Here is a 27,782-nt window from a genome sequence, read left to right as displayed (position 1 = left end):
CATCATTTCAAAATCAATCTTCCCTTCATAGAATAAAATTCACAATTTGGTTTTTTTTTTTTTTTTCTGAGCTGAAATGTATGAAAAACAATAAAATGCCTGCTTATCTGTAATTCCCTAGAAATACAATGTCACTCAAAAAAAACAACATTCACAATGCCACATTAAGGTATAAATTTATAGAGATAGAGATATATATATATAAATATATACCTTTCCAATCAAATTTTCAGCACAGCGCAGCCAAGAATGCTTCCACTACACCGAGTCATTGGCGAAGCCTGTCGCCAAATCGGCCATTTGCTGTTCACAGATAGAACATCAACGTCTCGAAGCTGCTTGATAGACTGATTAGTCGGTCCTGGTCCAATCACTCCGCCGATGACATACAAATCATCCCCGAGCCCAATCATTCCAAATCCGATTCTGCTTTTGAATTCTGGCGCAGAAGACACCAATTTATCAAGAACAGTATTATCTTTCTGACTGCTCTCCTTATGCTGCTTCAGAATGAACCCTCCATTTAGAACATAGAGCTCTTCTCTAACAACAGCCATTGGACCCTGAAGCCAACCAAAGTCCTTAACTGACCATTGCTGCCTATCTTCCAGAATCTGAACTACTGAGAGGCCTTTGTGCAAGACATGGATCTTACCATCAATTACTACACCAGAGCAGACTGAAGTATGGGTGTGGAGAAGATCGGGGAGCGATCGCCATGTATCGGTATCGGGATCATAGATCTCGGCCTTCGAAATTGATTTCCGGAAACTCGTGAAACCTCCGGCAACAATAATCTTTCCATCTATGGAGCAGCAGGCGAACATCGCACGAGGAACGAGCATGTTGGCTCGTCGAGCCCATTCATGATATAAGGGATCATAGGACCAGACCTCACTGGTGGCAAAGATGCCATCATGATCACCTGTGAGTGGATCAACCCTGTCGCTGCCACCTCCAAGCACAAACAGCTTGCCAGCTACAGAGGTCACGCCAAAACGTGCAAGGTGTCTGATCTGGGATGGCATGACAGGAAGAGTTAGCCAATGATCCCTACATGGGTCATAAAGCTGCCAAACATTTTCAGGGTCAAAGGCTAGAACACAGAGAAGCTCCTCGGAGGCACCGATTTCATGGCGAACCTTCAATAACTCGGAACTGCAGAGTGCAGCTCTCCATGATCTGGAAACAAGCCGGAGATTTTGATGGTAGTAGAAGGGAACTCGTGCAAGGCAATGATGGGCAACTGCATCGGGAAGACCTTCAATAAGGGCAGACATAATATCATGGGTCATTCAGATTAACCTTTGGAAGATATATTGAGTTGATGTGGATGGAACCTGAAATAAGAATAAGGAATTAAGCAATCTATGAGGGCGACAACAATGGATGACTAAAGTGGCAATAATAGGATAATGATCAAAGGAAATGAAAATTTAATGCCAGCCACCAGTCTTATATTTCCTGGACAAAAGCATATGGAGGAAATATAAACAGTGAACAGCATACTCATAACTCTTTAAATTAGCACATTTTAGTGCAACCAAACCTAGCGATATCAAATGTAAGTAATGGAAGTTGGCACAAACAAATAAATGGTGGGGACAAAAAGCATTAAAAACATATTTAGACACCAATGGTACACAATGAGGGAGCGGAAAACATCTTCTTTCCCCATTGGTTTCTAAGCTTGATCAAGATTGCCACTGCATATTGTATACTTGTGAGGGTGTGAATGTACCAGTGAGTGAAGATTTGATAGAATTATTTATCAGATACTAACGAGAATAGAATCAGAAAAGCTTCATGCAGGCTATTCTATACATATTTTAGCATCTACTGGTAGACTTTAAAAGAAGAATTGAAAGCTTCCTTTGCAGATGGCTTCAGTTATCCATGATTAGATATCTAACTAATAAATTTAAGAAACATGAAAGATATTTAAAGGAAATTCCTGGGTCTCATTGGTGAAGCAATATCAGCATAATATGCTTCGGTTTTGATTTAGTATCAATCATAAAAAAGTTCCATTATACATGAATCATGAACATGAAAACAAATGCAGTATAAGTTTCCTAGTGCGCTAAAGAATATATCTGATGTTGTATGCGAACTTTCAAAAAACTCAGTATAACAGCAGGCTAACACTTCTCATTCTAGAAGTAATCTCATTCCATTTTTTATGTTCAAGAACTATCAGGTCAATTCATCTAAAATAATTGTGAAGAAGCAGAATAATGTAGCATAATGCTTATATTCAAATCATTAAAGATATGTATGCAGGAGCTATTAGTCATGGATGGGGTAAACACAAGGTCGATTGACCAAGTATTTCCCTATTTCGGTTGGGTTACATCAAGGATCAGCCGTAAGCCCATATCTTTTTGCATTAGTCATGGATGTTCTCACTAGACATTTGCAAGAGGATGTACCTTGGTGTATGCTTTTTGCTGATGATATTCTTCTTGTTGATAAGACTAGAGAGGGAGTTGAAGGTAAACTTGAATTATGGAGGTCAACCTTAGAGTCTAAAGGTTTTCGCTTGAGTAGATCTAAAATGGAATATATGGAGTGTAATTTTAGTAGTAATAGACCTAGTGAGGGGATTGTGACTTTGGGCGATCAAGTCATTAATAAGAGTACACGTTTTAGATATCTTGGATCTATTATTCAGAGTGATGGTGAAATAGATGGGGATATTATCAGCAGAATTCAAGTTGGATGGTTGAAGTGGAGGAATGCATCGGGCTTGTTATGTGATAGAAATGTACCCCTCAAACTTAAGGGAAAATTCTATAAGATGGTAGTGAGGCCTGCAATGCTTTATGGTGCCGAATGTTGGCCTTTAAAAAAGAAGCATAATACTAAGTTAAGTGTGGCAGAGATGAGGATGCTCAGGTGGATGAGTGGCTTTACCCTTAGAGATATAATACGAAATGAGCATATACATGAAAAGGTTGGAGTAGCTCCAGTAGAAGATAAGATTAGAGAAAGTCGTCTTAGATGGTTTGGTCACATAAAACGGTGGCCTTGCGATGACCCGGTTAGGAGAGTAGAGGTTTTAGATTTGACTTATGTTAAGAAAGGTAGGGGTAGACCTAAAAAGACTTGGTTAGAAAATATTAGGAATGACCTTTCTTTATTAGATTTAAACGAGAATTTGACTTTTAATCACAATGGAGAAAAAGGATTCATGTAGCCGACCCCACGTAGTGGGATAAACGCATGATGTTGTTGTTGTTGTTGTTGTAGAATAATGTAGCATAACCATAAAAGCTACTTTCCAATCATGACATCTTTTACAAGCTTGCCCATCTTAATTATATCAACAAAAATCTTCTAAAGCTTTTTAATATATGGTTAGGCATGTTGCGTTGGATAATTCAACACCACCAATTTCAGCCGTACCAAATTGCGTGGAGTTGATGAATCCTTCTGGCTATATTATTGCTGACTCTAGGAAAATACCTTTGCAAAAACTTCTACCATGTTACAAATGAAAATTGCTCTTTTTTGCACTCCTTAATAGAGTATGTAGGGTTGCGAGCGAACCAAACGTTAAACGAGCTACTCGTTGCTCGGTTCGATTAAAACTCGTTTGTGATCGTTTAACTAACTAAACAAACAAACTTGAACAACATTTTTAATACTCGATCATTAAATAAACAAGCTTGAATACAATGTGTTTGGTTTATTTAAATGTTCATATTTATGTTCACAAACAACATCATTTGAAGATCGTGAACAAGCTCGAGTTTAAGCTCGATAAAAAAACTCGATAAAAGCTCGATTCTTGTTTGATTTAGAACTCGCAAATAATCATAAAGATTAATTATATTTTCATTTTAAACGGATAATTTCTTTTATTATAAATTTAATTTCATTTTATTTTATAGCTTCAATAGAATGAATTTGTTCATGAACAAGAGACATTTCACATTTGTCAATGTTTGTTAGATTGTTTGTTTAAGATGTTCAAGAACAAATATAAAATTAATCATAGATCGTTTGTTCGTGAACAAGCACATTTAGTAGCTCGAATGTACTAGTTATGTATATATTAATGATCTTGCTAATTTGATAACTCAAGAATACTTATTAGATTCTTTCATGACCGTGCTTGTTTGATATTGTAAAAAAATTTACTAAATATGTTCGCGAACATAGCTCGTTAAGGCTTGTTTGTTTAAAGCTCGATAAGCACTAAATGAACCGAACATGAACCAAACATGAACACAAACAATAAAGCTCGGATCAAACACGAACCAAACTTGAACAAGCTAATATTAAACAAACTCAAACATGAACACTCATATACTCGACTATGTTCGGTTCGTTTGCAGCCCTAAGAGTTTGTTGTACCTTCATTGACGATGTACAAACACCTAAGTCCATATTCAAGAGTGGTATCATGTCGGATTCAAGTGGAGTTGGCCTCAAATCAATATAGAAAAAATTTGATTTCAGCTTGAGACTAGTTCGAGTACCAATGAAAATTATCAATTTCAGATTGATTTTGAGTCAATTCACGCCAATTATCTTAGGTTTAAAATATTATTTTCAAATTTCATAAAATATATATATATATATATCTTAAATAAGTTGTTAATCATTGTTCTAACTTTAAATTAGTTCCATACCAACCACACTTATAAGGTCATCTAATGCAAAAGCTCAAATTGAGCAACAAAATAAAGTAGAAAACTTCTAGAGGAACCAGCGGTTTGGTAAAATAAGTAGCTAAACATACATAAAAACTTTGTAATTTTGTATTTGATAGTTATAGAGAATAGTTCTATAAAACAAACTTCTTGTTTTCGTATTCTTAATTACTTTGTGTACCAAAGCAAATCATTTTTTAGAAATTCTAGACTTGAGCAAGTCTGCCACAACTTGAGCAAGTCAAATTGCATGCACACGTCCAATGTGAATATGGTTAATTTAAGTTGAGTTTCCAGTTAATTCTATTCAAGCCTATTATACTCACAAAGTATTTTTTAAATAAAAAAAAAGCTTCAATTATACATAAATGTATATTTTTATATATATTAGTAAACAAGTAAATAATGAGATATAAATTATTCCATGTTATCATGAATATTGGCACACAAATTTGTACGTGTGCGTGCACATGTGTGCGCACGCAAACACCTTTATACAACCGTCAACCCCCCTCCCCCAAATCGTTTAAAGTTCAAGCAATTACAGAGTGAGCTATAAATTTCAAGTATTATTAGCAGCATCAGCTCAAGTTGTAGAACAAAATTGTGAAGCCAGGTTCAAAGCATCAACCTTACAACAATTCATTGCAAGTTGGCTAGATCTCCTATTTTTTTAGCAATTGAAAAAGGAATCTCATATCCAGTTATCCACGAAAGTTAAGAAGCATTGAACCATTGACCCATCAGTACAGAAAGAAAATGACTTAATAAAGGGTATAAGGTGAAAAAAAAAAACTCATACAAATGGTGCATACTCCATGAGTATGATATCATTTTGGGGAGCACATTCATTACATAATAACATCAAAGCATTAAATTTTCTCATCCTTCTATTTACCCCATACACATATTCAATCCTAAACCATGAAAGATTTATAGTCTAGTTCCTCCCAAAAAAGGACGTAAGGCATTGCATAAACAAGAAACTAAGTCTTACGATCATGAAAAGAGGCGTACTATATAAATAGTCAATATGGGACTGCAAAAAAATTAACAAAACAGTATAATTAGAAATGCAACCCTTTATACTGTGTATCAGGAGAAACTCTTCAGTGCCTTTAATATTCTCATTTACTTATTCTAAAGGAACATCATTATCATCATTATTATCCCTGTAAAACCTATTCGGTATTAGTTGTAAGAACTCTGCTTGATCATTCCTTGCTATTAGCACTGCATGTGAATTCTTGTCTATGTAAATCATTTTGCACAACTTTAATTGCATGTGAGCTCTTAAACTATCTACATTGAAATTATGTTGGTAAACCAACTTCAAAGGCATGACTTAGCCAATATCATGGAGATTACTTAATGTTGCTAATTCCTAAATAAAATATGCATGATACTTAGAATATCCTGAATTCAAAAAGTAAATTAGCATCAGAATCATTAGAGCTATTTTAAAAAAAGGCATGAAACATTCTTCATGTTTTTGATTGGTCCAATTGATCAACTTTATCTAATAGGATATTAATTGAGTTCCTTTTAGATCTGACCTTACAAAATGTCGCCAACCTTCCAAAAATTGTCAATTCTTATATGATAAAAATCACCAGCAAGATTTAATATTATGAAAATCCAATCATCTTCCCCAAATTGATCATGGTAAACTCTACCTTAAACGAGCTAAGCTAAAAGTTAACTAACAAACACGAGATCTCATTAGGTTACAAGCATACTATTATATCCATTTCATAAACTAATGATAAAATTCACCTCTACATAAAATAGGACAACAATCATCATGAAAGGTATATGCAATCATTAAAGTAGAGAGCTCTCATTAGAAAGAACATAACAAAAGTATAAGAAATATAGACAAATATGAAAGTAATAATTTAATATATCTTCTATCCAATTCTTAAACTCCAAGAAATAATGTCCATTTAATGTTTATCAGCAACAAATGAAGATAATAATAAATATATTTAAAGGTGGGGGATTAAAATGAAGAAATATTTTAAGAATATTATGGAGACATGAGATATTTTTATAAAGCTATAATTAACCTAGTTATGCTATATGAATGCTGGAAAAAGAAAAGAACACTAATAGAGAAGTCGGGCAAGAAAGATATGGGAACATGAAGATGGATGCATGAAAAAATTAGGAATGAGATTTGACAAATGATTGGAAAAGAACCTAAAAGATTAAGTGGAAAATACACCAAGAAAGTGTGGATGAGTACATAAGAGGGTAAAAGATGTAACAATAACACAAATACATTAAACTAACATATAAGAATCAGGAAAAAATTTAGTCCAAAAATACACCAGAAGAAAGTTGTACAAAAAGACCTAAGTAAAGCTTTGTATAGCAGTCGACATAGATTAATGGAGAAAAAAAAATTCTTAGCCGATGAGATAAGGCTAATTATAAAGATGACGAAGAAAAGAATATTATCAGGAATTCAAAGGGAAAACCTCCAGGTCAGCAATGTGTTATTCATGCATGTTAAAGTAAAATGAGTCAAAGCAAGGGAAATTCATTTTAACAGAGTTAGAACAGTGAATACTAACTCGTATCCTATTTGCTAGCTATATACCTTCTGCATCATTCAGAATTCATATAAATATCATATAAAAATTTTTAGGCATAGAGGTCAAACGTGTGTAATTATTAAAAGAAAAAAATTGCATATAAATATGCTTTTTTTTCCAACCTGCATTCCTTATTAGCTGATGGATGAATTAACATTAAATAGAACCTTTGGAAGGAGTAGCTCGATAGATGTCAAACTTAATCAAAGAATAGTGAAAGCATTTCAAATAACAACCAAAACCTGTACATGTAAAAATAGAATAAAAATTTTGATCAAAATAAGTGTAACTACATATGGGCCACATTTATGTATATAAAAATGTTTATCTTTTCCCCTTAATAGTTCTATAACAATCATAGATCCCTTGATGTAGCTCACCGAGCCATTCATCATCATAACTGATATCCTACATGATATCAAATTAGATTTGGCAGTAAAAGATTTCAATAATGTTTGTTTTTTTTCTTAATTGGTTGAAGGCATTTACTTTATTTATTTTTTTGATAGAAATCTTTTTTCAACATCTAATAAGCATCGTAGCCATTAAGCAATAGTTAGACCATATTATCTCTATAAATAACCCTTGCAAGAACCAATTAGATCTAAATTTGATGAATGCAATATATTTTTTCCTTTCCTTGGAGAATTTGGCTAGCAAAGAAGCCAGTCTTGGAGTTCATGTGACGCCCTCCATCGTCCTCTAAGAGTTTATAATTTCTTCGATAATTTCTTCCTTTTTGCATTCATCATCCACCCTTTCCCCGGCATTTTCCATCTTTTTCCACTCTTCAAATATGCTACTAATAATCACTTGGTATCAGGACCACATTAGAATTACCTTAGTACTTATATGGCACTTTTGCAGCGGAATAGTGTGACTTTTTTTTATTTCGGTCATCCATTCTACTCTTTTCCTGCTGTTCTTGCACTCATTTCACTGCAACATTGCAAAAAATTACATTACCTCTGTATTATTTCCTGCATTGACAGCTTGCTGTCCCTGGTGTTATCCAGCCATCTGCCTCCATACCAACATCACTTTCATCCTTCAAAAAGTTCCAATTTTCCTTCTTTTGTTATTCTTTTACCTGATCTTCTCTGACATGCATTGGATACAAAGAAAAAATTCAATTTTTCTACCTCTCTTACACCTTGTTTGTGTTGCTGCTCAAGATCACTGTTATATGCTGAATCCTGCATCATGCTGACATTTCCTGAAAATCGTCAGCATTCCTCCATTCATCCGCCAACCCAATCTCCACAAAATAAATGAAATTCTAACCGCCACTAAAAAATGAAATCCCACTACCGTTCTTTAGCATTGATTGCAACAGACTAAAATACAAGTAAAAAAAAAAATCAAAACTTACCCAAAAGAAAGTCTAGTTTTCAAATTTTGAATTAGAACTTCAAAAAAATGAATTTCACTTTGAATTTTTGCATGAACATAAAAAGTTGTTGCGACTACTCAATTCTGTCTTTTTAGAAACAAGCTATCCTATCAAACAACCCAATTATATCCTCCCTCCTAAACCAATAAATTTATCCCCAGCTATACATGTACACCCATCTAAACAAGTAAGGGAAGCAAACCCAATTAAACCCGTAGGAAACTAAGGAGTTTAGTATTACCATGGTTTTAGATCATACGCTTTCAAGGATGATCCAAGATAGCATCAAAAGAAGTTCTAACTTCCCAATTCCTGTGAACGGTCCTGATTTCACCTTTCAGCTTCCTCCTGAATGCAAGCCCCTTCCAAAGACCACTGTGTGCTGAAACCTAGCATTTCCAACCCTTTCATTGTATCAACACTCCCAGACCTTCTACTAACATTTGGATGATATCTGAACCACCAAGGGGATGCACCCAGGTCTCCTCTTATTTGCCTTAGGCCACCCGAGACACTTGGCATCTCTGTCAACCACCTCTTGCAACCCATACACATCGTCTATATGTACCTGAATATTTTCAGTTCATTTGTTCTTTGAATTGGCATTTGATCCCCGTTAATTGGGTTTTTGTTATGCTAATTGAGTAAAAATCTTAGGAGTTAGCATAGGAAAGTTCACATGCATGAGCAAAAGCATTTGTTTCATATATAATCCTAAGCTTAAGTCAAGGAGAGCACTATCACTTTTTGCGAGTTGTAATTGGAGTGTTTGTTATCCAGTCCAATCACACCCTCAAATCCCTTAATTAAAATTTGTTCATTCCACAACTACAACATCATATTACTAGCATATAGTTAAACACTTGACCTAGATATAGGGGTGTAACGGCTCGCAAGCCGGCTTGAGCTCGACTCGTTAACGAGCTCATGCTCCCTCTACTGAGAGCATAGAAGAAGATCAAGAATTCAGGATACGGATGGAAGGCGAACTGGACTAGGGGTGTAATGATTCAAGTCGAATTCAAGTCAAACCTAACTCGAGCTCGACTTGCCAGCCAAATCTCGAACTCAAACTCAAGCTCGAATGGAGAGCTAGAACTCAAGCTCGGATGGCAAGCTCGAGCTCAGCTCATCCCATTGTAACCGCACTCGCAAGCTTTCTGCAGTTCGATCTACCTTCCGTAATTTGATCTTCTTACGCAGTTCGATCCGCCTTCCGCTTGTATCCAGAATTCCAAATCTTCTTCCACGCACCCAACAGAGGGATCCATATATTTTTTTATTATTTTTCAAATAGATTTGAAAAATAGCTACTGCACATTTATTACAAAGCAGCTTCTTTTGACTTTTCCAATTAAAAGCTACATATTAAGATATAAAATTAATATTTTATATATATTTTTAAAGTTGCATTAATTATGATGTAGTTAATTTTTATTTTTATAAATATTCAAATTTAAGAAAATAATAACTATTTAAAAATAGTAATAGTGATTCGAGCCGGATCACGAACTCATGAGCCGAGCCTCATCAAGCTCGTGTTTGAGCTCGAGCTCGTAGCTAGATAAGCTTGGCCAGTGAACTCGTCAATGAGTCAAGTTTGAGCCGACTCGGCTCACTTACACCCCTAAACCTGACCAAAGAAGACGATCGAACTACATAAGGTGGACCAGACTGTGGAAGGCTAGCAAGCGGCTCGCAAACTCGGTTACAGTGGGACGAGCCGAGCTTGAGCTCGACTCGAGTTCGAGCTCGAGATTTGGCTGGCAAGTTGAGCTCGAGTCAAACCTAACTCAAGCTCGACTCTACTCGTTTACACCCATACCTAGATATAGTCTTTTAACTTCTTGATGAACTATGTTGAAAGCTTGGCAAATTCAAATTGTATAAGCAAGCCCATCTAGTCATAAGCATAAAAGTTTGGTAAAAAAAATTTCATATCGATTGCATTTTCCAACTACTTGCATTTTTGCACTTCTTCCACTGAAGATACTTCGCCAGATGATCTTATGAGAATCAACATCATAAATATCACTATTGTGGCGAATACTAAGCTTATGCTCAACAAAGAATTAAAGATGCTGTTTTTACATTTGGAAATTCTACAAACCTATAAGTTTTCTAGCTTAAAATAATTAGAAGATTTCTCTAATCAACACTGTATGTCTCGATAACCTAACATATTAGGCAAGTTGAAATTAGTAGATTGACTGAAGAAGCTTCACATATATTTGAGAATGATATAAAATTCTCATAAATATCCTATAACTACATGGAATAAGAAGTACATGCTTTACAAAAAGCATCAATGAATTGTAATACCTTGAGCTTACAACCGAGCATATAGCTAAATCTACAGGTGAGAAGCTCAAAGGAATTATGAGAAATCTTTAAAAAAATTAAGTCCTCATTTTCTCTTGACCAAAAACATGAAAAAGGAATCTTCTTGGTGCAATTTCTAATTAGGTCAATCAACTAAGAAGTTAAATTTATCAAAAACATACCTAAGAATTTTAATCAAAATCTTATTTAGATTAAATTTGAATTTGAGCTGGATAATGAATCTAAATATGAATTTGAATCTAATCAAAATTTTCATTTGAATTAGATTATATGAAACTCGTATCTATTGTAGTACTTAGAACCACATGAAGGATTACCTAAAGAAATCATTTTGTATATGCATTCAATCTAGTGCCAATTTCGTATTTTGTTCTTACTTTCTTAAATTAGAAACTTGTTACAACGACTTCATCAATGCTTAACTCTTAATTACCAATTTATAAGTACCTCAACAAACATGCTTAACTCCTTAAACTAAAAAATTCATAAGGACTTCATCAAACACAATGAATTGCATAAACAAGCTAAGTCTATATTTGAAACCCAATAAGACATATCATGTTCTGATTTATATATGTCCGATGTCGATCCCAAATAGTTGGGATAAGACTAATCATGAAGAATATAATTTTGTCCCATTTGCTTATTGCACTCCGCCAAAAAAAAATGCCTAAGAAAACCATTAGATCTTACAACATTATTAGAAAGCCTGATATTAATGCTTACATGCTTCCTTGGTCACTTAAGGTTCATGTTGATCCTACTTTCAACATGAAAGTTGACTTGGTTTCATAGCTTGGTAAAATCAAGCCACCAAGTGTTTATTCAACCCAAAGTCTAATTCCATTTTAGCAAAGCTCTAGCCTATCCACACCTATCCCAACTAAATAGGAGGTTGATCAAATAGTGATCAATGATGTTGGCCTTCAGCCATCTGGAATTCAAAGATGTCTATTTCATTTGCATTGATGGTCACAATTAAATGATACAAGAAGAGTTAGGCGTCTTCTCTAAGTCTTTTGAAGGACTGCTAGGACTTTAGCTCTACAAAGGAGAGACCTTTTAGCTTGGAGGGAGTTAATGGAGCCTATTGACATGAGGTAGATTATGTTTTCATTTATGATTGTCCTTTGCGGATCCTATAATTGAGATAAGGATACTAATATGAGTATTACATCGATCCTACTAGCTTATTGCACTTCAACAAGAGGAAACCATTACAAGATAGTTAGAAAGGTTGATCTTAATGCTTATATGCTTCATTTACCACATAGCATTCATGTTGATCCAGCTTCAAATATGAAAGATAACTTGCCTTAGCATGCTAAATTCAAGCCACCAAGTGTTTATTCAACCAAAGGGTCTTCATCCATTCTTGCAGTGCCCATGCATGTCCAACCATCAATCCCTATACAATATGAGACTGGTCAAATATCATTGATGGGGTTGGTCTTGGGCCATCTAACATTCATAGATGTTCAGTTCATTAGTTTTGATGTCCAACATCAGGTCATATATAAATGACACATGAAAAGCGTGACTTTTAAGTCTTTTGAAGGAGCATTAGGATTTTCAACTCTCCAGGGGAGAATTCTTTCTAGCATGGAGAGAGTTGATGGAGCCCATTAGGATGAATTCCATTCATCATTGTTAACATTTAAACAAACATATTATATAATATTAGGCGTTAAAAGAGTAGGGAGTCGATGGAACTCATTAAGCAATTACTCATTCTCATCAATATTTAAAAATATTAGATTAGATCATGGCTTAAAAGTAATTACTAATATTTCTTTCTTACTTTATTTACTTAGGCTATTTGTCTTTTATACTTTTTATAGGCTCATTTGTCATATTTCTACTAAGAAATTGGTGTGTCATTTGCAAATGACATAATAATGATAGATGAGACCACTGCTAAAAAAAGTTGAATAATGGATAAAAACTTTAAAAGATAAGGGGGTTACGATTAAAAGAATAAAAATTGAGCATATTATATAAATTAGCTGAGGTGAAATGTCAATTATAATTAAACTTTGTTGGAAAACCAATTCATACCTAGGTTTGAAAGATTTAAGTATCATAGATCTATTACGCAAAAAAAAATGAGATATACATTAAAACATAACATCTAAAGCTATAGTTGAGTGCTTAAAACAAAGAAAATTCTTAGGAGTATTATGAAAAATAGAAGCTCATTAAGTGCATGTAATGTTGAGATATGTTAAGAAACTACCCTAATAAGCTCCCTTGCTACATCAACCTATTTATGTCACCGGTCAAGAATTTTGATCATACATTCATACTTGTTGAGTCTCTGATTAACTATTAGAATTAGTACAACAACATCAAGCCTTTGTCCCACTAAGTGGGGTCGGCTACATGAATCCTTTTTCGCCATTGTGTCCGGTTAAAAGTCAAATTCTCATTTAAATCTAATAAAGAAAGATCATTTCTAATATTTTCTAACCAAGTCTTTTTCCCACCTCCATATATTTCGTTTTAGATCTACTCAAGCGAAAACCTTTAGACACTAAAGTTGACCTCCATAATTCAAGTTTACCTTCAACTCCCTCTCTAGTCTTATCAACAAGAAGAATATCATCAGCAAAAAGCATACACCAAGGTACATCCTCTTGCAAATGTCTAGTGAGAACATCCATGACTAAAGCAAAAAAGAATATTAGTTAATATCAAATAATTAGTAACAAAGAATATTAGTTAATATCAACCAAGTTTGGATTTTGGCTCAACTTAATAAAAAACAAATGATTCAGGAGTGAAACCTCAAACTCAACCTAAAATAAAAAAATATATATATGTCTGCTAAATGGAGTCCTTTGATTTTGAGTAGAAATGAAACCCATAATTGATTTTAATTAGACTAGCTTAAAACAATATTCAAGCGAGTTAGATTAAGCTCAAAATTAATTTTACTTTAAGAGTAGAGCTAAAACTGGCTCAAATTGACTAAAATCCATTTCCCATTTAGAGAAAAGGAAACTTTCAAGAAGTTCTTAAGTTTCAAGTATTTTTAATAGTCCTAAGAAAGACAAGGCACACAATAATATATAACACCATAAAGGATCCTTGCTCTTACCTCCAATGGACCACCTTCACGATGCATTGTGGAAGAGGAGCAAGTCATTAAACAAACATTTATGTTCGCCATATTCAAATTTTGGATATTGCAAAAAGATTAGGAAAAATGGAGAAGATGGAAGTTTGAATTTGATAGTCTCCTTTGACTCTCAATGAAGAAATTGGTCTTGACCGTTTTTGGGCTCTTAGGAAATGAAATAGAGGAAGGTTAGAGATGAAGAAGTCTTGTCATCTCTATTTCATCATGACTCCGATAATGGTTAAGTAAGATCTTTAATTTGATTTAAAGATAACTAGATAATCAAATCAATTCTGAGAACAAATCAAACTAGAATTGAGATCTAAGCTTACTAACGAATTGCACTTTTCTTGAAACAAGTTATAATTAACAAAGCAACGATAAAAAAAGGCCAACTCCAAATTGAATCAAATGCATATGCATGCATATTCATGCATCAGTTTAAATTGTATGTATACAAATATTATACACTTACATTTGCATATGTATACAAATACAGACGAATGTATATGTTAGAGAAGATTATCTTAGAAGATAAAGAATAAAAAAAAAAAAATCTTATAGCTAAGATCGATACCAAGTAGAAAGTAATCAGCCAGGAATAGCTCACATCAAGATGGAATGGACCCAACTTATGGTTAGCACCATCTTGGATCAAGTTCAAATTGCAGGCCTTGAAGTTGATCTTGAGCCAAGGTCATATTAGCTCAATATTAAAGTCATAGAAACAGGAGTTTTAACTAATGCAAGTATGGTTCATCAGAGACTTGGGATGCTGAAGAAGATTAATGCCTTTGTGACACATTTTAGTATCATAAGCAGATCAATAGTATTGTGTGAAAGAATTAAATTATAGGATATAATAAGACAAAGAATAATGCAATGTACTAGTATACAAGATGCAATGATGCCTCAAACAAACTATTATTGCCACAACCCAAAATCATACCCATCAAAAATTTACCAACCTCACAAATTTATCCACCATATATAGCTTCCCATGAGTTTATCCATATCCCAAGGGTGCTCCAAGATGAGAATGCTTAACTTTGTATTTCCTCACAAAACACTCACCAGTAACACAAAAAAGAATCTCAATGTTTAAGATATTTGTTTTATTATACCTAAGAGTCTTAAAATCTCCCCACTTAAGAAATTAATATCTAGGGCTGCAAGTGAACCAAACGTTCGACGAGCTACTCGTTGCTTGGTTCGATTAAAGCTCGTTTGTGACCGTTTAACTAACTAAAGAAACAAACTTGAACAACATTTTTAATACACGATCCTTAAATAAACAAGCTTGAACACTAATGTGTTCGGTTCATTTATGTTCACGAACAACATCATTTGAAGCTCGTGAACAAGCTCGATTCGTGTTTGATTTAGAACTCATGAATAAGCTCGATAAATATATTCATATAAATTAATCATATTTTCATTTTAAATAGACAATTATTTTTATTATAAATTTAATTTCATTTTATTTTATACATTCAATAGAATGAATTTGTTCATGAACAAGAGACATTTCACTTTTGTCAATGTTTGCTAGATTTTTTGTTTAAGATGTTCATGAACAAATATAAGATGAATCATAGATCATTTGTTCGTGAACGAGCTCATTTGGTAGCTTGAAAATAATAGTTATGTATTTATTTATGATCTTGCTCATTTGATAGCTCAAGAATACTCATTAGAATTGTTCATAAAAGTGCCTGTTTGATAGTGTAAAAAAATTCGCTAAACATGTTCACGAACATAGCTTATTAAGGCTTGTTTGTTTAAAGCTCGATAAGCACTAAACGAACCGAACATGAACCAAACATAAACACCATTAATTTAAACGAACCAAGCATGAACACAAACAACAAGGCTCGAATCAAACACAAACCAAACTTGAACAAGCTAATAATAAACGAACTCAAACATGAGCATTCACAAACTCGGCTCGGTTTGATTCGTTTGCAGCCCTATTGATATCAAAGATCCTTGGAGGGGGTTTCAAGGGAGTGTAGAGGGGGTTCCACACGGTTGCTCCGGTGAGCTTGCACCTTCGTAGCATCGAATTCAAGGCTCGTCTTGAGGGAAATTTTGTGGCCTTATACATAGCCAGAATCATCCACCAAGCAAAAGTGGAGGTAGCTCCCACCATATAATACTTGCATCTTAAACGTATTAAAGAGATAACTCCCATGGGGTAACCCTTTATCATGCATATCACTTAGCTCCCATCTTATGAATAGTGTACTACTTATATATGAACTATCATAGCTTGAATTTTCATTCATTGATATATTATTCATTTAGGCTTCACATGCCTCATTATTTTGTCCTCTTGGTGGACAATTCATAAAGATGGCACATTTAGTGAGTGTTCCAAATTAAGCATGTTTAACTAAAGTTCTTAATGAAAACTTCAAACGATACCCAAAAAAGATGAATTGATGATTAAAGGTAATGCTTTAAGTGTAACTTGTTTGAGTTTCATAAGGAACTCCAATGTTAAATGTGCTCATCCAAGATTACCTTAAGAGGATAAGGCTGTGAGGCCTATAAAGCCGAAATGGATAATATCTCTATCAATGAGCATTCAGTTGTGACACTTATAATAGCATAAAGCCATATAGATGGAATATTTTTAAATCAAGAGTTATTGGTAAGAAAGGCATCTATGTTATAGTCACTTGAGGTAAATATTAAACAATATTGTGTCATGTCTATAAACCTTTTAAGGGAAAAAAGATAAATAACACTTTCTTCTAAAGTTGAACTTAAAATGGATTAAAATTAAAAAACTACCAAACTCAAACAAACATTTATGTTAAATTATAAGCTCAAGAAAACATCATAGGAGACCCATAGTGCCTATCCTTATGAAATAAATTTGGTGACCACTTCTTTAAATGTTATTTAGAATGTTATTGAAATAATATTGTTACCAAACTAGCAATATTATTCAAATAATATTGTTATCGATCAATCACAATGTGTTTGGTTTAATATCATCTTACTTAAATAATTTAGTGCTATCTAGAATAATTAATGGTAATATCATCTTAAACCTTTTTTCCCCATGATTAATATCATCTTACTTAAATAATCTAGAATAATTAAACCTTTTTTCCCATTCTTTTAATTAAACCTTTTTTCCCCATTCGATCAATCACACTAATTTGGCATTTCCTCATTTTCAATCTCATAGATAAATTTAACTTGTATGATTGAGACTTAATAATACTAGCATAAACTTCTTTTTCTTTTGAAATCATTTATTCTTTATGAGCTTGATCCCAAGTATGTAAAAAAATAAGTATTAGTAAGATACGATAACTGGAAAATCCAAGGCTTTTAAAACCGGACCGGACAATGAACCGGAAGGAGGGGTTAGTGGTTTAATGGTTCTACCGGGGTCGAACCGGGGTCGAACCGGATGATATAATAAATAATAAAATTAATATAATAATATGATGATCTAACCTTAAACTTAAACACAAATTCATCCTATCATACAAATCAAATATCTAAATTAAAAATAAGTTGGAGGTTATTTTATAAATAATATAATTCATATTTAAAATAAGATTAGTTCACATATATATGTTTTAAATTTAATATAAATTATTTCTAATTTATTTTATATGTTTAGATATACTTTATACTTATGAAAAGTATACACAATTTTCATTATAAGATTATATCTATATTTTTCATGTTATATTATTTAATATTAAAATAAAGATAAAAATTTTAAAAAATATATATTTGGTAATTAAATAAAATGAAAATAATAATACATAAATATTAAATATTATTGGCAAAATTTTAATTTAAATAGTATGATAATTTTTTATTATTATAGAAAAAATATTGATATTTTATTAAAAATTTTAATTAATTAAGTGTGAATTTTGATGTAGAACTTCAATTTCAACAAACTTATATTATAAATGAATATTTTGATAAGATAATCCTTGCTATTTCAAAAGTGAAATCCAAATAATCCAAACGTTTGAAATATTGTTAAAAATGCTATGATATTATTCAAGGGTCAAACAGTCTTCATGTTCGTAGTAAAAGCAAACATCTTAGCAAGTGAAATCTAATAAATATTTCAACAAACTTATATTATAAATGAATATTTTGATAAGATAATCCTTGCTATTTCAAAAGTGAAATCCAAATAATCCAAACGTTTGAAATATTGTTAAAAATGCTATGATATTATTCAAGGGTCAAACAGTCTTCATGTTCGTAGTAAAAGCAAACATCTTAGCAAGTGAAATCTAATAAATAAAAAATCACTTAATTTAGATATCATTAAAGTACTTATAATAATTAAAAAAAGATATATAATTCAAAAGGATAAAGATGAATTGCCCAAGGGAATACTTGGGTATTTTGTCCAAATTATCGAAATTAAACAAAAAAAAAAATTATAAATAGCCCTTCATTCATCAAATGAGAGGGCTCAAACATCGAGCTTGACTTAAAGTTGGAAAGAGATATGCCAACCATTAATGCATATGATTATTGCTAGTGAATGCTATCACTCGATACATGTCATCCAACTATCATCGCCAGAGCATGATTGCTTGACCACTATCATGTTGCGAACATGGATTCAATGATTATAATTTTGACGAGAGCAAATATTTCTGACATTTATGTTTTCTTACTATGGTTATTATTGCATATCTGTTTTGGTTGCCCTCCCTACTAACGTTTTAGGTCCACAAGGTCAATTGCAATTCAAGCCAATTCAAGATTGGTAGATTAGGACTGAGTCAGTCTGTAAGTGTACTTCAAGGGTTTTTTACCTTTTTTTCTTGAGTTAAATGTAATAAAGTAGATCATGATGTTAAGTAACCTTGCACACACACTTAGGAGGATAAATTCTATTTGTCTTAAATTTTCTATTTTTTTATCATATTGTCCAGGATGATACAAAATCATCCTGGATGATCAGTTAAAAAAAAACCTTAATTAGGGCATCCTAGTTAAAATAGTCGAGTTAAGCAAATCGTCCTGGATGATAGGCCCAAATCAAAAAGCATTAGACGCCAACTCTTTTAGGTATGATTTTATTTTAAGAAATTGTATAGGGCAATCCCATATCATCTTGGACGATTCATTGCAATCATGCCTAAATTAATCAGGTGATTAAGGAAAGTAATTAATGTTTGATTGAATTGATCATATTGTCCTGGATGATTAATTATAAAAACATTCGTCTTCTCTTGGATCGCCTAGACAAGTTGAATAATACACTGGATGAAAATCCTTGATTTTAAACTAATCGTATAGGACAATTCAAGAATTATCCTTAACGATATATTATATTTCTTCATCGTCCAACATATATGACTCTGGACAAACAAAACGATGTGATGGATGATATGTAGAGTTTTGAACTAATCATACAGGACAATGACCACATCATCCTAGATGATCAGAATAAATAAGGGTTCCAATCATATAGGATGATGTCCATATTTGTGCCATTTTTCTTGTTCTAACAAAATGTTAGATCCAAACTAAATAAGACATCCTATGAGATTATTAAGGGTAGGACACTCAATCTTTCACACCTCCATGTCTTTGGTTGTAAGGTTTTTATTCTTAACAATGGGAAATCACTCTTAGGAAATTTTGACCTAAAATCTGATGAAGGAGTGTTCTTAAGATATTCAAGTGTGGGGAAATTCTTTAGAGTGTTTAACAAAAGGATATTGGTGATGGAGGAGACTACTCATGTAGTGTTTGATGAATCTAATCCTAAGAAATCTATAGTTGGGAAAAAGATGAAGTTTGAGAGATTGCCTAAGAAGTAGAAACTATAAATTTGAAGAAAAGGGTAGAGCCTCAAAACATTGATAGAGTATGTGAGATTACCCAAGGAGTAGAAACTGTAAATATGAAAGAAAGGGTAGAACCTCAAAATATTTTGCCTAGAGATTTGAAGATATTTTACAAGTCATCCTAAAGAACTTATCTTAGGCGACCCTTCTGAAGGTATTAGAACTAGGCGTGGACTTAGGAAGGAAGTAAACCACTATGACTTTTTCTCAAAGATTGAACCCACCAATATTAATCAAGCTCTTTTTGATGAATTCTAGATTTTAGATATGAAAGAACAACTTAACTAATTTGTGAGGAATGATGTTTGAGAGTTAGTAGAAAGATCTAAGAATTAAAGTGTGATAAGAATCAAATGGGTCTTTAAGAATAAAATGAATGATTCTGATGTGGTGGCTAAGAATAAGACAAGATTGGTGGCTAAGGGGTACAACCAACTAGAAGGGATTGATTTTGAGGAGACCTTTGACCCTGTAGCTAGATTGGAAGTCATTAGAGTGCTACTAGCATTTGTCTACTATATGGGATTCAAGCTTTTGCAAATGGATGTTAATATTGCCTTTTAAATGGGATAATAAAAGAGGATGTATTTGTAGAGCAACCCCCAAGTTTTGAGAGTTCTCAATTTTCAAATCTTGTTTACAAATTAAAAAAGATTTTATATGGATTATAATAAGCACCCAGTGCTTGGTATGAAAGGTTTAACACATTCCTACTAGAGAGGGAGTTTGTTAAGGGGAGCGTAGACACCACCCTTTTGCTAAGAAAAATATAAGATTAGTTACTCATTATTCAGATCTATATTGATGATATAATTTTTGAATCTTCTGATAAAAAGTTATGTGATGATATTTCTAAAATAATGAGAAAAAAATTTGAGATGAGTATGATGACAGAATTATCCTACTTTTTGGGGTTTAGCATAAGATAGTTGGATAATATAACATTTCTTAATCAATCAAAGTATATTAAGAACATCTTGAAGAAATATGAAATGAATAAAGCTAAGCCAATAAATACTCCCATGAGCTCTAGTGTTTAGTTATATAAGTACTTAAATGAAAAATCTATTGATCAAAAGAAGTATAGAGAAATGATTAGATTACTACTTTACTTGACTGCTAGCCGACCTAATATAGTGTTTAGTGCTTATCTCTATATTAGATTTCAAGCTGATCCTAAAGAATCCCACCTGACTGTAATTAAGAGAATCCTTATATATCTCTTAGGGACCCAAAACTTAGGAATCTAGTATCCTAGGTACAATACTTCTTTAAAAATTATTGGATATTCTGATTTTAATTTTGCATGGTGTAGAGTGGATAGAAAGAGCACTTTTGGAACTTGCCAATTCATAGGACAGTCCTTAGTCTCTTAGTCCAGTAGAAAATAAAACTCTATTACACTTTCCACTATTGAAGCTGGGCACATTGCCTTAGGAAATTTTGTGGCATAAGTCCTTTGGTTAAAGCAACAAATTCTGGATTTAGGATTACCTGTTGACACAATTATAATTCTATGTGATAACATTAGTATCATTTATATCTCTAAAAATCCTATCCAATATTCAAGGACCAAACACATTGATATAAGGCATCACTTTATTAGGGACCATATTACCAAAGGAGATATTGAGTTGCACCATGTAACAACTAAAAACCAACTGGCTAATATCTTTACTAAATCACTAGCCTTTGACACATTCAGCATCTTGAGGACCAGTTTGGGTGTGATTGACATAAATGCATGAATTTGATAATTACTGGACTCTAAACCTTATATTTTATTATATTTCTTTTGTTTTTTATTTTTTGATTTTCTTTTGTTTATCGTTCCTTTTTTATTTTGATTGGTTATTCTTGTATATTTGCTAGTATTTTTCATGTTTTTAGTTTTATATTTTTTTGCTCCTTTTAGTTTTCTTTTGTTCACTACTGAATTGATATTTTATACATTGTTTTTATTTTTGAAAATTTATAATCAATGGTTGACATCCCTAAATCAGTTAAAGGAAGAAACAACATTGATCGTTTCCCTTCCTCTAACTCTTTTAGAGGTGCAAGTTTATTTTCAAAGTAAAAAATCTTTTTTAAATTAAAAATAGGACTTTGAAATTAAGATCTTATCTATCTTCCTAGAGTAATCTATTTTATATGAATAATGTTCAAAGTCATTAAATCACCTTCAAGATTTTCTTGATCATGTTGTTGCATTTATCATTTGAATATGATTCTGTTTTATGGTCTATTCTTCATTATATTAGAGAGTGAGGTTTTCTTCTCTATTATCTGAAACATATTCTCACAATTGAGAGTCTTTAAAGGTTTCAAAAGAGAGCTAGCTTACAAAAATGATAAGAGGCATAAATTAAGCCCCAAAAAAGTGAAAAGATGTGCAATGATCGTCAAAAAATTTGAAAGATATACATAGTGTATCAAAACTCAAAAAATACGTAAAGTGCATCAAAGAAATGGTAAGAGACACAAAATGAGCCCATAAAAATCAAGCTTGCTTCTCTTTCAAACCTTTAAATCTTAGAAGAATTCATATGTTACTTGATATCTTCAATCACTTGATTTTTGAAACCCTTGATTTTGGATAATTCTTTGGTACATTACTCTATCAGATATATTTTCTTGAATGAAGTGTTGAATAGATCACTTTTCTTGGTTGCTTTTCTTTTTGAGTTAGATTTTTGTTTTCAAAAGATTTTACATTGTAGGGAATCTGAGCTAGGGAAAACATGATCAATTTCTCTATCTTTTTTTAGATTTCAGTAATGTTAACTCATTTGTTACAAATTTTTAATTCAATCACATTGAAAATTTATTATATTCTTGCTTTGATAAGAAAAAACTTTATTTTTTGTTCTTTTTGTTACTTCTATCATCTTTTATTATTTTATATTTTATTTTTATTGGTTTTTTTTTTCTTGTACTATTGTTAGTTTCTGAGTTGTTTGTTTTTTCTTCTTCGTCCTCCTTTTGTGATGTTAAAAGTGGAAGTAGTGCTAGTGTTAGTGTTGTTTTGATGTATTATTATTTTTATTTGTACTCTGGTGTTTGGTTTTTGTATCACCTACTTGTTTTTAGTAAAATTTTCATTGCTTGATTCATATTGTTCTTCTTTACTTTATGCTTCATTAATATGCTTGAGTTGAATTTCCTAAAAAATGTTTGCAATTATAAAAAAGGGGGAGATTATTGAGAACATTGATTCAAGGATTATAATTTTAACGATAACAAATATTTTTTACATTCCTATTTTCTTACTATGGTTATTATTGCATATCTATTTTGGATGCTCTCCCCACTAATATTTTAGGTCCACAAGATATTGCAATTCAAGCTAGCTCAAGATTGAGTATATTAGTACTAAGTCAGTCTGTAAGTATACTTCAAGGGTTTTTTTACCTTTTCTTGAGTCAAATGTAATAAAGTGGATCTTTTGCTAAGTAGCATTACACACACACACACTCAGGAGGAGAAATTCTGTCTGTTTTAGAGTTTTTCTATTTTTGAATTGTATTATCCGGGACGATCCAAAATTATCCTAGATGATCAATTAAAATAGAAACTCTAATTAGGGCATCCTACTTAAGGAAACTGTATTAAGCAAATCGTCCTAGAAGATATTAACATCATCCTGAATGATAGGCTCAAATTAGAAAAAATCAGCCACTAACTCTTTTTGATATGATTTTATTTTAAGTAATCGTACAGGAAGATATGTTAAGTAATCAGAAAGAATCAGCCGCCAACCCATATCATCCTGAATGATTCATTGCAATCATGCCTAAATTAATCAGATGATTAAGAAAAGCAATAAATGTTTGATTGAATCGATTATATCATCTTGAAGAATAGCAGGATCATCCTAGATGATAGCAGGATCGTCCTAAATGATTAGTTATAAAAACCTTTGTCTTCTCCTGGATCAACTAGACGAACCGAATGATGTGCTGGATGAAAATCCTTGATTTTGAACAAATCATACAGGACGATTCAAGGATCATCCTGAATGATATGTTATATTTCTTCATCGTCCAACATATAGACTCTAGATGAATAAAACGATGTGTTGGATGATATGTAGGGTTTTGAACTAATCATACTTTATAATGTCTGGATAATCATAATTGTTGACCTCATTTATGTATGAGGTCTTTATAGGATCTTAAAATCAAATTCAAATCAATTCAAGCTTCAAACCCATTGAAACTTTAATCCAATCCAGTTAAGAATCCAAATTTCAATCCAGACCTTGATTTTATCTTTGATCTAGCTCTAAACCTATCCAATCACTTATAATCATCTAAATGATTATAAATTACTTGGATAATTCAATATCACTCTTCCAAATTCAAAATCCAGACTCAAATCCTAAGTCCAAAGGCCCTGTCTTAAAGGCCTTTTCCAGTGAATTTTCAAATACTTCAAAACCCAGTCAAATGATCTCTGATTCAGAGTCTATCACTTGCAAAGTGATAAGACATGTCTCTAGAGGCAACCCTCCAAATTTGAGCCTATTCTGAGCTCTCTAAACCTAGAAACTCAATTGAAATCCAAAGGCTATAAAACCTTCAAATATTTATGGCTTATGCCACTAGACCTGCCACCTAGTGAATCCTGACCCTGGAGCTTCCTCCAAAGTCTCCAATCACTTCCAGACCCTTAATCTTGACATGTTGATCAATAAACTGCATTTTGTTGGACTCATTTCAGCCTCCAGTCGACATGAGGTCAAAATGACCAAAATACCCCTCATGGGTATGAATAGCCATTTTGGATCAAATGAGCTCCAAATTAAATGCAACCATCTCCAGGAAGTTTCAAATATCAAACCAAACCTATTGGACCCATTCCCAGACTCTGGGTCAACCTGGTTGACCAAGTCAACTTGGTTGACCTAAGAGGCCCTTTAAGGGTCCAAACAGGTGATTTGACTGAAATGACTTATCTAAGCCATGGGATCACACCCAATAGACTCTAAATGCTATTTTAAATCTGTTGAACCCATTTTTAGACTCCGGACCACCTGGTTGACCAAGTCAACCAGGATTGACTCAATGGCCCATTAAAGGCCCAAATAGGTTCATTTGATCCAAACGACCTATTTGAACCTTGAAACCACATCCACCATACTCCTAATGTAATTTCAAACTCATTCAGCCCAAACCAAGCCTATATAGCTCACTCAAACTACTCCAAAACCTTCCTGGGAGCGAACTTGACCCAACCCGAGCCCTAGTACGAGTCCCAACTGGCTTGTGGTCCCCCCCTCTATGTGGGAAGGACATCCATCCTTGTCACCTGAGTTGTACGTTCTCTACCCCTTTAACCACCTAGGACACGTGTATTCCATCCAAGGATCCCTTGTAAAGCATCTGGACCATCCTTTTTGGCTCCAACAGATGAATAGGGCAAAGAGGGGCGGAAGGCTTGATTCTAACCTAGCTCGTATTCTACTCACCCTGAGAACCCTCTAGCTTTTTGTTTTGAGTTCCCAGTTATTCCTCTTCATCCCCCATTGATTTCGCGGCATTTGGTGGCTGCTAACGGCGAGATCAAAGTTCAACCGAAGCTTGAATTGTCCTAGTTGTTGGAGCTCTCGGTAGAAACTTCATTTGAACTCGAAGTCTCCTGAAGAAGTAAACGTAGACAACCCACAAGCTCAACCTCATTGATAGCAATCGAATCCATCCATTATACTAAGGTAAATCTCCAACCCTAGGATTTTTTCTAGGTTCCTAAATAACATTATATACATTACATCAAATGGCTCAAAATTAATTCCGCACTGTTCCTTATGCCCTATTTTATCTCTGTCCAAAATTTGAAATAATTTTATTATGTATCTGGCGAAAACAAGATGAAAAATGAACTTAGGGTTTGCGAGTGTTCAAACGGGGAAGACGAGTTTGTAGCCGTTAGATCCATTCATCATAGATCAACGGCTGCGATTAAGGCTGATTTGTAACTCGTTTCGATCTCTTGAAACTATAGTTAGCCAGATCCCCGTCTGGCCTGATCTACATCGTTGATCCAAACCGCATGAGCTCAGGTGACCGTGCGATTAAACTGAATCAAACTTGATACCGTGGGTTCAATCTTGACCATCGGATTAACACATTGTTAGATTCGACGGCTTATAGTTCTGCCGCGCTGGATAACTGGAGGGCCCCGCATGACCGCCGCCGTCCACACTGTAGAACCCACTGCTAATGCGTGTCTGGTCAGTGCCGCCATTTTGACCAGGCTATTAAAATCCCAAAATAAATCCAGAAAATATCCAGAACTTCAAAAATTCACAAGAATTTCATTTTTTATTCAATTTTTGACTTCTTAGGCTCGTTTTGTTCGTATTTTCAAATACTATATTTAAAAATAATTAAAAACTATTTTGATCAATATTTTATTACTAATTTCAGTAATACATAGAATCTAACTTTATTTTTAAATAAAAATATATAAAATATTTTTGGCTGAAACTTGGCAGAGCTAAGGTTGATGCTCCATATTTGTTTTAAGTCATTTTGATGTAATGTCACTTAGTTTATGAATTTGAAAAAAACTAGGTTAAAATTTGATTTAGATTTTGGAAATTCATAAATAATTCAATTTAAATCCATTTCAAGCATGTTAGGGTTCTATGGAATCAGTGAAAGGGGTTCTTTCATTTCAAAATAGACTCAAGGCCTAATCTTGATTGATTTGAGAATGAATAACTATGTAACATTTCTACCTAAGTTAACACTATAAGGAAATATTGCAAAATTTTGTTTGAGGTCAACATCTACCTTCAATCTCAGTATAACTCACTACAATAGACATTTATTCCTTTTTTTGCATTCAAATAAATGTTAAGAGTGCAAATAATACAATAACAACTTAAGAATGAAATAAGTAAAAGCTACTGATAAGCATACTGTTGTTCAATTTCATAAAAGAGTGAAATACAAACATTTAATATACTTAATAGGCACATTGTGCATCACGCTAATGATATATAAACGCAATAGAAATTTAGCATGCCATGTAGAATAGTTAGAAGTTAAAAAAGCAATGGGAAAGATTGGACTTTTAATGGAAAGTAATAATCATAAAGATAATAATATTAACCATCAAGATTAATAGCATAGTGATGGAAAATTTATTCAAAGGAATCCATTTGTCTGTACACACATTATCCTAGCTGAAACAAAAAGAAGAATTAGCAATTTCCAGCTCTTGGTGCGAGCAAAGAAAGAAAAATAATATAAAAAAAAAAAGAATTAAGGTAATAATAAATCTAAAAGTAAAATAAAGGGCATCATCAGATGAGTAGAACAACGATAACAAACCTCAACTAGAAGTCAAACCGGCAAGCTATTCACAATTTGCTTCAGAAACAGAAGTCTCAGCACAGCTGTGATCCTTAAAACATCAATAATAAACTAATGTGGTGCGGTGCATTTCATCAAGCAGGAAGCGCGTAGCAAATGCCAGATAAAATGGAAGACCCCAACAGAAAAACAAAAAAGAAGGCAACGGTAACAGAGATCTGCAAATCAAACATGATCATGGTTCAAACAATAATAAGAATCAAAAGAAACAGATGAGCCCATTGAGAACCGTACGTAATATTCGTCCAAAGGGCAGAGGGATCGGATGGGCAAGGTCGAAAAACAGAGATTGTGTAAACAGAGAGATGCAGGAGCTCAGCAAGAGAAAGTGGTGCGTAGATGAAACAGCAGGGGAGCGAAAAGAGGGGGAGAGAGAAAGGTAGGGTTTTCGTTTTTTATCGTGCCCTTCACTCTCATTTTTGCC

The 27,782-nt window shown here is 33.1% G+C and overlaps 1 protein-coding gene across 2 annotated transcripts; it reads right to left on the bottom strand.

The window, feature by feature from the left end:
• LOC110106904 (F-box/kelch-repeat protein SKIP30) lies at positions 1–27,782 on the bottom strand. 2 transcript variants are annotated; one of them, XM_028697192.1, is made up of 4 exons: positions 27,593–27,782; positions 27,317–27,516; positions 12,313–12,405; positions 1–1,340 (listed from the first exon to the last, which is right to left on the bottom strand). In XM_028697192.1, exon 4 carries the CDS (start codon positions 1,293–1,295, stop codon positions 222–224), a length of 1,074 nt encoding a protein of 357 aa, XP_028553025.1. In that variant the 5' UTR covers positions 1,296–1,340; positions 12,313–12,405; positions 27,317–27,516; positions 27,593–27,782; the 3' UTR covers positions 1–221. The 2 variants fall into 2 exon arrangements, with proteins under 2 accessions (XP_028553025.1, XP_020692643.1); XM_020836984.2 differs by lacking the exon at positions 12,313–12,405.

This window comes from Dendrobium catenatum, unplaced genomic scaffold (genome assembly GCF_001605985.2).
Source record: "Dendrobium catenatum unplaced genomic scaffold, ASM160598v2 fragScaff_scaffold_896, whole genome shotgun sequence".
NCBI lineage: Eukaryota > Viridiplantae > Streptophyta > Magnoliopsida > Asparagales > Orchidaceae > Dendrobium > Dendrobium catenatum.
Note: the sequence above shows the minus strand (reverse complement) of the source record. Positions and strands in the feature narration are given on the sequence as shown.